The sequence below is a fragment of the Mandrillus leucophaeus genome, unplaced genomic scaffold (genome assembly GCF_000951045.1).
Source record: "Mandrillus leucophaeus isolate KB7577 unplaced genomic scaffold, Mleu.le_1.0 Scaffold510, whole genome shotgun sequence".
NCBI lineage: Eukaryota > Metazoa > Chordata > Mammalia > Primates > Cercopithecidae > Mandrillus > Mandrillus leucophaeus.
This window is the reverse complement of record NW_012105476.1, coordinates 562,117-573,761: the sequence shown is the minus strand read 5'-3', so window position 1 is coordinate 573,761 and position 11,645 is coordinate 562,117. Positions and strand designations below refer to the sequence as shown.

At 56.8% G+C, this 11,645-nt stretch overlaps 1 protein-coding gene across 2 annotated transcripts in view; it reads right to left on the bottom strand.

The window, feature by feature from the left end:
* Window positions 1-991: 991 nt before the first annotated feature.
* HDLBP (high density lipoprotein binding protein) overlaps window positions 992-11,645 on the bottom strand; it is a 90,832-nt gene continuing 80,178 nt past the window's right edge. For both annotated transcript variants that reach the window (XM_011996375.1, XM_011996373.1), the window contains 8 exons: window positions 10,521-10,675; window positions 9,483-9,587; window positions 9,120-9,254; window positions 7,854-7,997; window positions 4,419-4,604; window positions 3,848-3,964; window positions 3,528-3,656; window positions 992-3,379 (listed from right to left, as the gene is read on the bottom strand). In XM_011996375.1, the coding sequence (XP_011851765.1) occupies window positions 3,293-3,379; window positions 3,528-3,656; window positions 3,848-3,964; window positions 4,419-4,604; window positions 7,854-7,997; window positions 9,120-9,254; window positions 9,483-9,587; window positions 10,521-10,675 (1,058 nt within the window). In that variant the 3' untranslated portion in view covers window positions 992-3,292. The remainder of the gene's footprint in view (window positions 3,380-3,527; window positions 3,657-3,847; window positions 3,965-4,418; window positions 4,605-7,853; window positions 7,998-9,119; window positions 9,255-9,482; window positions 9,588-10,520; window positions 10,676-11,645) is intronic.

Sequence of the window (11,645 nt, the reverse complement as noted above, 5' to 3'; positions counted from 1 at the left end):
TGCCGTGGGTGCGGGCGTGCTCTGATGTGGGTTAAGGGCGCGCTCTGCCGGGGGTGCGGGCGTGCTCTGCTGGGGGTTTTGCATATTTAGGGTCCAACAGAACTGCTGGGTCAGGGTAAACATGTTTGGCTTTTTTTTTAAATTTGAGACGGAGTCTCACTCTGTGGCCCAGGCTGGAGTGCAGGGGCGCGATCTCGGCTCACTGCAAGCTCCACCTCCTGGGTTCACACCATTCTCCTGCCTCAGCCTCCCGAGTAGCTGGGACTACAGGTGCCCACCACGCCCGGCTAATTTTTTGTATTTTTAGTAGAGACAGGATTTCACCATGTTAGCCAGGATGGTCTCAATCTCCTGATCTCGTGATCCTCCGTCTCCGCCTCCCACAGTGCTGGGATTACAGGCATGAGCCACTGTGCCCAGCCAACATGTTTGGCTTTAAGAGGAGCTGCCACACCCGTCTTCCCAGGTGGGGACCAGCCCAGTCAGCAGCAGGGACACCAGTTCCCTCTTGACTCTTCCCGGTTATCTCCTGCCACTCAGGAGCCTGGGGTGGCTCCTCCCACTCAACACCCGTCCCTCCTCCTCCAGCCGAGGCCTCCGCCTGCACCCCCCACCCCCTAACTCAGCTCCTCATAACTCACGAGCTGGGTCCAGGGTGCCAGGAATGCCACTGAGGCTGGCAAGAGTCCTGAAAGGGAGTGGCAGGTGCTGCTCCACAAGGACAGTTGTCCACCCTCAACGAGGAGGGCTGCAGGGCAGCTGCTGACTGGCTGGTGGCCAGAGGACAGGGACAGGCAGCCACCCTCTTGCCATGACCACACCTGAGTCTCCCTTAATGTGGCTCTCAAGGGGCCGTTGAACACAGTGTTGAGAACTGCTGAGAAAATCACACCAAAGACAAACTACCCGCGGATGCCAGTCACCACTCCAGGGTGACGAGAAAGGGAACACATAGGCGGCAGCATGACAAAATGAGTGCCAGCACACTGCATCTGGTTTCGGGTTTTATTTTAGAATTTATAAAACTCCAGTGTCATCCATATTCATGAGCCTTTACACATGTTTGCATATAATCTCCAAATTCCAAAGTTAAGGCCAAGGGATGGATTGTAGCTATGGAAACAGATAATATGGAAGACATCCGACAGAGAAAAAGCACACACACGCCTCACCCCAGCCTCATCCCTGCCCAGGGCTCTCCCGACAGCACAGAGGCTTCAGGGAGGCAGGCTGGGGACCGTCATTCCATCACCCTTACAACCACCGCCCGAAGGAAAAGAGAGAAAAGCCAAAACAGTGTAGGAAAGGGCTTGCGTCTGAGACATCGAGTGACATACAGAGATGTGCAAAATTCGGGGAGAATTAAAATTTACCTTTGGGGGCGTAGGGGCCGGATGTTTTAGGACATTATAGAAAAGACAGAGGAGGAACCCGCTGGGATGGAGACTGGAGGGAGCTGGAAGCAAGCAGTGAACAGGACAGAACTCACGCAGATGGGGAAGAGGTGGCAGTCCCTCCCCCAGCGGCCTCCCCCGTGGAGGTGGAGGGGACAGATCCCGGGAAAGGCGGAAAAGTGCCTGGCTGTCCTTCCGTTTCCTAAGCCACGGTCACCCTAACCTGTGAAGCTGGAGGAAATGTTCCTTCCGATCCAATTGACCATTCCTGTGAACAGGCCCGATTAGGGCTGCCTGAGCAAATGCGGACTTGCCGAGGCAGCTGCAGCTAGACTTGGGCTAAGCCCTTCTGGGTCTACTCAGGAATTCCGGAGTCTGAAGATGACCAAGCTTGAGTTATTCAACTGATAGAAACACTGGGGGTGAGGTGTCAAGGCAGAAGCGACTGTCCCCAGGGAAGGGCTGGGAGATGGATGGGCGCCAGTCAGCTTTTCCGTAACTCAAATACCTGGGACGACTCGCCAGCAGCTCTGTCACCTCTGTGGGGGACAGAGACAAGGATGGGAAGACCAGAAAACCAGAGACTGGGCCCCGTCCTCGGCCCTCACAGCAAGACACAGATGCCTCCCTCGGAGAGCAGGGGCTCTCGGCATCCAGTGGTGTGGTCTGCATTGTGCTCTACCTCATGCTCCAGGCCCCATGCCATCGTCTCTTGGCCCTGGACCGTGAAAACTGCCAATCACCCGGGACCTGCTCCTAGGGGCTGGCGTGCACATCTGGACGGCCTGTGGGTGGGGTGGGAGTGCCCACTCCCACTCTGGATGGGCCTGCTGGCCGCTGACCCACCTGTGCTGAGGGAAAGCGCCAGCCTCCAGCTTTGGTACATGGCGCCCACCCCCAGCTCCACGGGAAACCCACAACCACCAGAAACGTCTCAATCAAGAGATGAGTGTGTGGGGTGGCACCAACTGCAGAGACCACTCCACGCCGGCTGAGGTAGAAAGAAGGCAACTGAACACGGCATCTAGGGCAGGGGCGGGCAGGGGCTGCAGGTGGCGTGAAGAAAAGCCTAGCTGTCATCTAAGGCAAACTGCCGCCACTGAGGATAAGCGTAAGGCCCTACCTCCCCCATCCTGTGCACGTCTCAATCACAGCAGACACTCTGACGGCCACAGGGGACCCAGATGGTGCCTACTGCCTTGCCTCCAGGCTCCACTCACCAGACTCAGGCTGAGGGTCTGGCAGTGGAGGCAGGGGCAGGGACCCTTGGTGCTTTCAGACCCCACGGCAGGTAAAATCGGGACTGCTTGAAAACCCAAGTCACCCTCTGCCTCTCAGGTCACCCCCCAGCTCCAGGAACCCGCCCTCCGGCTGTCCAGAGCCAGGTCCTCCTTGCGGACACCTGTGCTGAGGCGCTTCGGCAGCTGGAGGAGGCTGACTGCACTCCACCAACAGGACGGTCTGGACCACGGGAAATGGGCAGGAGGTGGGAAAGGAAGAGGGCAAACGTTTGGCTTTTATAAAGTCAAGGACGTTTATTTCCTGAGGTCATGACACAGGAAGTCGAATCCTAGCCACAGCTGCGGAGCTCTGGTGATGGTCGGAGTGCTGGCTGACATGCCGGGTGGACCAGGAGCTGGAGTCTGTTATCTTAGCACGAATGCTCATGACCTTGGTTTAGTGTTAAACAGTGGAGCAGGTCCTGAGTGGGCAGCGCACAGCCAGGCCTGGAGGAGCAGCCGCACGCAGAGCCAGGCACTGGGCTCCCTGTGAGACCTCGGGAAGGGGGGAGAGCGTCAACAATTTACGAAGGGTCCAGCCGCTGGGTCAGATTGAGACAAACCATTGTGTGGTTGGGTTCGGGTCAGCAGGCTGGAGAGGTTTCTGCTTTTTGATCATTATCGTTTGGGGCCCCAAGGGAGGGTCTTGGGAGCCACCTGAGCCCCAAAGCTGGGAAATTCCTCAGAGCTGCTCATGTCGGGAGCCTGTACAGAGAGAGGACACAGCTTCAGGAGGGGTTGCTCCCCGACTCGCAAGCAGCTTCCGACGCAGTTGCCACCCTCGGGACACCGAGCCCGCCCACCGCCCGCCTGCCCGCCCTGGGACCCAGGAGGGCAGAAGCCCGCGTCTGACCTTCTCACTGCTGCTGGCGGTCCACGGTGCGTCCCGTACCACAAAGCCTCTGGAAGGTGCCTTGGCCTCCTCGTGTGCCGGGGGTTTCATGTACACCTGCAGCACCTCGCTGTCCACCACGTCGGCCAGCTGCCCGCAGAGGACAGGAAGACAGGGTCAGCCTGCCCAGCACCCCCAGCATCCCGCCCGCCTGCTCACCCCTGCACCTCGCCTGCCTCTGGAAACACAAGTGCCCTCTTGTCCCCTGAAGCTCCTGGCTGGGCCTCAGGCCCGTGGACGTGCCAGGGTGCCTCCGGGCTCTAAGGCCCACACAGACTCACGTATTCCTCCTCCAGGTTGAGGATGTGGTCGATGGCCTCCTCCACGTTCTCTGGGAGCCCCGTCACAGTGACACAGTTGGGGTCTGGGGCTCCGCTCTGTGGGAAGCGAATGTCCACCTGGAAGGAGGTACAACGGCAGATGAGGAGCTGTGAGCGAGGAAAAGCGTTAAAATTGTGTGTCTGTTTCTAGTGAAGCATTTTCTGAGTTAGCAAACATTTTAAAATCTGGTTTCAGAGTTGTTCTGAAGTTAGTCAGTCTCATCACCACACCAAGTTAGGTGCGTCTCGGGAGCACCCTGTTCACAGCAGACAGAGGGCCGCAGCACGCACTGTACGCTCTTGCATGAAATTCCCACCCACAGAGGAGCTCGCCAGGCAGCCGTCACGGGGATGCCTCACACAGGCCATCGCCTGCACTGACCTGTGGTGTCTATGAGGACGATTCCACTGCCAGCCCTGGGGTTGTGGCCTCATCATCTCGAGGGGAAGGCCATGCCCTCCCCTTTCTTCTGGCCAGCCAGGCGCCCCGGTGAGAGAGGGATGCTCACCCACTTGCTTCCAGCCGGCTCACCTTGAATTCATCCATGATTTTGCGAATGGCTTTGCCGCGGGCACCGATGATGCGGGCGTGAACACGGTGGTCCAGCGGGACGTCCTCAGAAACCATCTGCTCAAGTTCACCCACAATTCTCAATATAGCGTCCCTGGCAGCTTCTGTGTTCTTTTCGTACCCTGTGATGGTAATTTGGTCCTGGGGCTAAAAAGGGAGAAAGTAGTCAGAAAAGGGGATGCCTTATTGGGATTCCCGGCAGGGGCCAGAGCCAGCCCCCACTGCTAAGGAAAACAGCTCAGGAGAGAGAAGGTGGAAGCAACATAACGGCTGATGTAAAACAGAGTTACCAATGTCCACTCAGCTCCCGATTCTTCCCAGACTCCACCCGAAAGACACTGAATTACAGGACGAAAAAGGACATTTGTCCTCAAAGACAAAGGAGAGGCACCGACAGGCAAGAACTCTGGACTCAAGGACAGCGGGGCAGAGACAAAGCCCCGGCCGCGCGTGGCGGCTCACGCCTGTCATCCCAGCACTGTGGGAGGCCGAGGTGGGCGGATCAGGAGGTGAGGAGATTGAGACCATCCTGGCTAACACGGTGAAACCCCGTCTCTACTAAAAATACAAAAAACTAGCCGGGCGAGGTGGTGGTGCCTATAGTCCCAGCACTGTGGGAGGCTGAGGCGGGCGGATCATGAGGTCAGGAGATTGAGACCGTCCTGGCTAACACGGTGAAACCCCGTCTCCATTAAAAATACAAAAAACTAGCAACTAGCCGGGCGAGGTGGCGGGCGCCTGTAGTCCCAGCTACTTGGGAGACTGAGGCAGGAGAATGGCGTAAACCCGGGAGGCGGAGCTTGCAGTGAACCGAGACTACGCCACTGCGCTCCAGCCTGGGCGACAGAGCAAGACTCCATCTCAAAAAAAAAAAAAAAAAAGGACAAAGCCCCAGCCCCTCAGCTTCCTGCTGCTTTGCCCACGTGGGTCACAGTCTGGAGGCATCTTTGTGCTGGAGGCCGGCTGGCTGGCATTCCACAGCCAGCCCTCCCTCCCTCAGAGCTCCCGCCGGCTCAGGCCTGCCGTGGGCCATACAAATGGACAGGAGACACCACCAGACTTGGGATGGCAGACAAGCAGACCAAGCAGACAGTTCAGGGCATAGAGGAAATGTGGTAACAAAACACCTGTAACCCACAATCGGTGAAAACAACACGTCTACAACACGGAAGCACCACCACACAACAGGACTAGAGGACAGGGACAAATGCCTGGGAAGGAAACGAGCAGAAAGATCCAACCTAGGCCGGGAGCAGTGGCTCACGCCTGTAATCCCAGCACTTTGGGAGGCCGAGACGGGCCGATCACAAGGTCAGGAGATCGAGACCATCCTGGCTAACACGGTGAAACCCCATCTCTACTAAAAATACAAAAAACTAGCCGGGCGAGGTGGCGGCGCCTGTGGTCCCAGCTACACGGGAGGCTGAGGCAGGAGAATGGCGTGAACCCGGGAGGCGGAGGTTGCAGTGAGGCGAGATTGCGCCACCGCACTCCAGCCCGGGGGACAGAGCCCCCAACCTAGAGACAACAGAGCAGCAGCCCAAGAAGGTTCTGTCCAGAGTGAAGCCAACGCCAGAGCGGGAGGCAGCAGCCCCCACACGTGGCCCAGCAGAGCCGACAGCCTCAGGCACCACCTGCGTGCTGCCAGGCACAGAACCTCACCAACAGAAGCACGGCTCCCAGGAAAAAGCCGCCCTGAAGAAATGACGGCTCCACCCCACTTGGCTCATGGTGTATTAGATAGAATAGTCTAACTGCTAAATAATGACTTTTGTTTTAAAAGATGGAGTCTCACTCTGTCGCCCAGGCTGGAGCACAATGGCGTGATCTCAGCTTACTGCAACCTCCACCTCCTGGGTTCAAGCTATTCTTATGTCTCAGCCTCCCAAGTAGCTGGGATTACAGGCGCACGCCACCGCCCCTGGCTAATTTTTGTATTTTTAGGAGAGACAGGCTTTCGCCATGTTGGTCAGGTTGGCCTTGAACTCCTGACCTCAGGTGATCCACCCGCCTCAGCCTCCAAGAGTGCTGGGATTACCGGTGTGAGCAACTGCACCTCACCTATAATGACTTAAAATTGGTAATTATATAGAATAGTAGAGGGAAATAAAGGGCAATAAGGGTGAGAGATTTAAAAGAGTTGAACTCCTGGGCTGGGAGTGGTGGCTCACAGCTGTAGTCCCAGCTACTTGGGAGGTTGCAGCACGAGAATCACTTCAACCTGGGAGGTGGAGGTTACAGGGAGCCGAGATTGTGCCACTACACTCCAGCCGGGCGACAGAACAAGACTCTCTCTCTCAAAAAAAAAAAGAGCTAAACTCTCAAGATCAAGATTAGAAATTTAAAAATGTACTTGGAGAGAGAAAAGGATGTGGGAGCCGGAGGAGGCAGGGTGCAGGTGGGTCCTCCTGGCCTGGCTGGGGTGTGTGTGACTCAAAGATCCGAAAGGAAACAAGAAGCTGGGGAGAAAGAAGGGGAAGGTGAAGCCACGGAAAACCCTGGGCAGCATGCCCACAGTGGGAGCGAGGCGGGGAGGGGCTTTGCCGCCAGAGGCAGTGGGAGCGAGAGGCGGGGAGGGGCTTTGCCGCCAGAGGCAGTGGGAGTGAGAGGCGGGGAGGGGCTTTGCCGCCAGAGGCAGTGGGAGCGAGGCGGGGAGGGGCTTTGCTGCCAGAGGGTCTGCTGACTGTTTCTGGTTGCCAGCACAACCGTGGTCACCAAGGCTTGCTAGTCTCCCACTGTGGGCAAAGCTGTGCTGGACACGTCTAGGAAGCAGACACCCCGGCAGGATGCCAGGAAAGACCAAGCCTGGGAAGGCCATGTGTGTGCAAGAGGGAGCCAGACACACATGGGGGTGTTGGGTGGGGCTGCCCTGCATGCCAGGTGGCAGAGCCCAGAGAGGGGATGAGGCTGCCTTTCATTTTGTTCTGAGCGAGGCAGGAGGCCATGAGAGCCAGTGGCAGGGGGGTGGCACTGCAATTTGGAGGAAGTAACAAGAAGAGTTTACTAAGGACCATCCGGCAAGCACAACGGTGTTTACAGATGGGGCTGCAGAGAAACGTCCACCTGAGCCCCCGAGCCCTTGGGAGCCTCAGAGAGGCCCAGAGCTACACCTGGAGGTACCACTGATCAAGGACCCAGCTGGAGCTCCTGCTCATTTTCCGGAAGGCGACACAGGAGAAAGGCCCCAGGCCCCAGATGATACATGATGCCAGAGACCGCACCTATCCGGCAAGTGCCAAGACATAGCCCAAACCTCAAGCCAGAATCAGGTCCTCAGAGACTCGCCACTCTCAACTTGGCCCTCGAACCCCCATCTAGGCACATCTGGTTACTGCTCCCAAGTCACGACAAAGGTCAACAAGCGCTTCTGCCCCAAACGCGCTCCGAGGCTCTCACCTGGTTCCCATCGTCCTTATCAGGAAACTGGATGTTCACGTCATGCTCCAGCCGGATCTGGGTAATCACTGCCCCCTTTCTCCCAATAATCTTGGGATGGTATTTGGGGTCTACAGTGACACTCAGCTTAAAACTCCTTAAAGCCTACAAATGAAAGGAGCGAGAATGAGGCAAAGAACACAGAGCTTTTTGGTCTTAAGCTGACCCACCGTGACCCCATGCCCCCTTCTACCCCGGTCACAGGACAGCAGAGATGCTGCAGTGTTCTGTAACCCATGGTCCGGAATGGTCTGCCGCTTCTCGGGTCCGACCCCTGCCACCTTCCACTGTCTGCTAATGGCGAGAACCAGGGAACTTGGCTGCTCCACAAGGAGGTCTATCAATCCTTCAAAAGGCGGCTTGCGGCCACTTGCGAGGATCGTACTCGGGAACTGACAGAGCGGGCAGTGTGATGAGCTTGGGGCCCTGCCCTCCTCATTTGTCAAACAGGGGTCTGAGGGATATGCATAGAAATGCTCTGGATCTTTTTAGGGCTGGGGCAGAGGCAGACCAAGAAGAGGGGGCAGCCACAGCCCCTGAACACCCAGACCCAAAGGCTACAGGTATGATTGGGCTGCAGGAGAGAACCCGGAGTCCACGCGGGGGTACACTGAGACCGTGTGAGGTTCACGAGCTCCACCCCATTCACCAGACTCGATGTGCTGACGGGAGGAGTGGAAAGCCAACCCCTCAGCAAGCCACCACCCACCGGGCACAGCTGGCTCCAAGTTTCCAGAACCCCCGCTCCGGTCTGCAGCGCTGCTCCACTCACACAATCCTCCAACATCAGCCCTGCCAGAGGCTGGGGGGTTTCATCCCTGCTTACCAGGAAGTCACTCGCCCTTTGACCACCCTGTGCTAGAGGTCAGTGGCGGTCCCCTGACGCTCGTCCTCACTACATGGCACATGCCTGGGGGTCTCTCGCAACCCGGACCTTTCCTGTAGGTCTGAGATACCTTCTGATTTGGTTGTAAGAGGAACTGCAAATTTACATAGAAGTCCAACTTTGTCACTTTTATATGAAAAAGAGAAAGGTTCCATGCTCTTAGCTAGTTCCACAGCAAGACCTCTGGATGCTGACTGCATCCTGGCACTGCCTGCGTCTCACCTCCAGCCACCCAGATGTAACTGGGATTCTGGGATCTCGAAGAACTCCCCTAGATTCTGACATGTGCCCAGAGCTGAGCACCATGGCTCCAGGCAGCGCCCTGGCCACCTCCTGCTCACCCGGTCCTCCTGCTCGGCCTGTAGCTCCTTCACACGCTCCAGCAGTCCAGCCTTGGCCCGGTCCAGATTTGCAGCAAGGCCCGTGATGGCGATGATGTCAGACTGCAGCTCAGGTGCTGGGACATGTATGTTCACCTACGTGAAGAGGGGCTGACTTGATGTTTGGGACCCCAGAGAACAGGAGGAGTCCACTGGCCCTGGGACCCAGGAGTGAGAGGGAAGCCCACCCGCCATGAAGGAAGCCAGTGCTCAATCCGAGCAGGAGGAGGCAGAGTCAACAAGAAGCTGAGGACGGACACTGGCGCTCAGGAGAGGATGCGACAGGCCGCTCCTGTGACACGGCCTCCCGGGAAAGGGGTCTACCTCAAACTCGTCCATCATCTTGCGGATCCCACTTCCTTTCTGCCCGATAACGTAACGGTGAAGGTCAAAGGGCACCTCTACTTCGATGGTGACGGGGACCAATGCCTGCATGGAGGATGGTCACGGTTAGGCCATGGGAGCTGGGAGATGAGTGACCTTGTAAGCTCAGCAACGGGGCTCCATGAAACACAAAGCAAACAGCCCTCTGACAACAGCAATGTACTCCACCTGACATGCCTCCAGGGCCTTGAACTCAAAAGAATGGGAAAAGATTTGCATTAGGATAATGCTGACAGACAAAACTTCCAGACCCTTCACTGAAGCCTGCCCTCCTGAATTACAGCAGCCCCTTCAGGCCCACGTAGGAAGAGAGGCCCTGACTGCTGGCACATCCTTGGGGTCAGGATGACTTTGACCGACACCCAAGAGGTGTCACAAGGGACCCTCGGACCGCTGCTCACCTTCCCTGCCCTGTCTCCCCCACCGCCCTTCGCCTCCAGAACCTACTCTTTCTTGCCACAGCATTTACCATCACTTGCCTCAGGATATATCTGTGTTGACTGCTTGTCTCTCACCTGCAATGTGAGAACTATTTTTGTGCTGTGGCAGCGCAGCACTGAGAGCAGCATCCAATGTGCAGGTGGCACTCAACACTGACTGCACACAAGGTGAGCTAGGCCTGAGGATCCCCACTCACATGGGGGGAGACACTGCAACTGGAGGTCACATTCAGCCCCCTGCAACTGAGACCCTTCCACAGCCCCCGCACCCACCACGGGCCTGAGAGGCCGGATCCCCAGCTGTCCCAGAAAGCAGCTGTAGAACCCGGAGGCCTGGTGAAGGGAAGTGGCCTCCCCAAACTCTGTGTCCAGCTGAGGAGCTCAGCCAGACAGCCCGTGCGCACATGGTAGGAGCAAGATGGGTAGCTCCACTGCCACTGCCACTGGGCAACCATCCATCCCATCCAGGCCACGCCTCTCCCCAGGTGCCTGCTGACTGGGCCTTGGCGGGGGTGCAGGAGGGCACACAGACACATACCTCCAGGGCTTCCTTGGCAGCCTCACACTTTTCTTTCCGGCCGGAGATGATAATGATGTCACACCTCCTTGGAGAGCCAGGGTCAGAATCTTTGGCCTCTCTCCCCTCCCCAGCTTCGTCCCCATTCTCCTGGACAACTGGCTCTGCACTGTGAACTAGAGAGAAAGGGGAAAGGGGACAGCTCACAGCCGCTGGAAGAGACCCCATGCCTTATTCAGATGCACACGTCTGTGAGGCACCTGCTGGGTGCTGGGTGGTAAAAGGGAGGGGAGATCACTCCTGTCCTTCAAAAGGTCTTGGTCTGGGCGGGGAGAGCAGATAGGCCGTCCCCACAGCAGCCTCAAAGGGGGCTCCCAGACCTGGGGGGACACTGAAGGCTTTGCAGGCGGGCCGTGAGCTCTGTGTCTCCCTTATTCACCTTGAAAATGAAGCTAAGAGCAACTACAGCAGAGGCTTCAGTGAGATCAGATGAGTTAATTCATGGGAGGAACACAGGGCAGGCCCACTGCACATGTGGGGCTTGACTGTGAGGCAGGGCTCATCAGGGAAGGTGGCTAGTATGCAGCCCCACCCGGGAGAGGCAGTGGGAAGCGGGTGAGAGGTCTAGGGGAGACACAAAGGACAAGGCCAAGGTAAACCTGCGCCAGCTCCTTATGCCAGGAAGCGAGAGCCCCAGGAGTGAAGGGTGTGTGAACAGGACACAGAAGGCAGCTGGAGGGGCTCCCACAGACGACGCTGGGACACCAATATGTACCAAAATAGACACCACAACAATAATTATCACTAAGACAGAACCCAGGAGGTGTGTGATGTAAATAAACGAGCAGGAGGCCAGACAGACGCCCGCCTAAAATCAAGGGTGATCCCGGGGTCGGGGGAAGTAGGCATTTCTGAAGGAGAAAAACTGGCAAATTTGAATACTGATAACACGTTAGATACTACTGTTATATAATGTTAGATCTGATTCCGATAAATGTGCTAGAACCATGCAAGACAATGTCCTTGTTCTAAGAAAATATCCACCATGAATAAAGGGACATGTCTAAAAATTACATTCAGAAAAAAAAGTGTGTAAAAGGGGAGAAGTTGAGAAAAGAAACTGGTGCCACAGGATGTGTCTACACT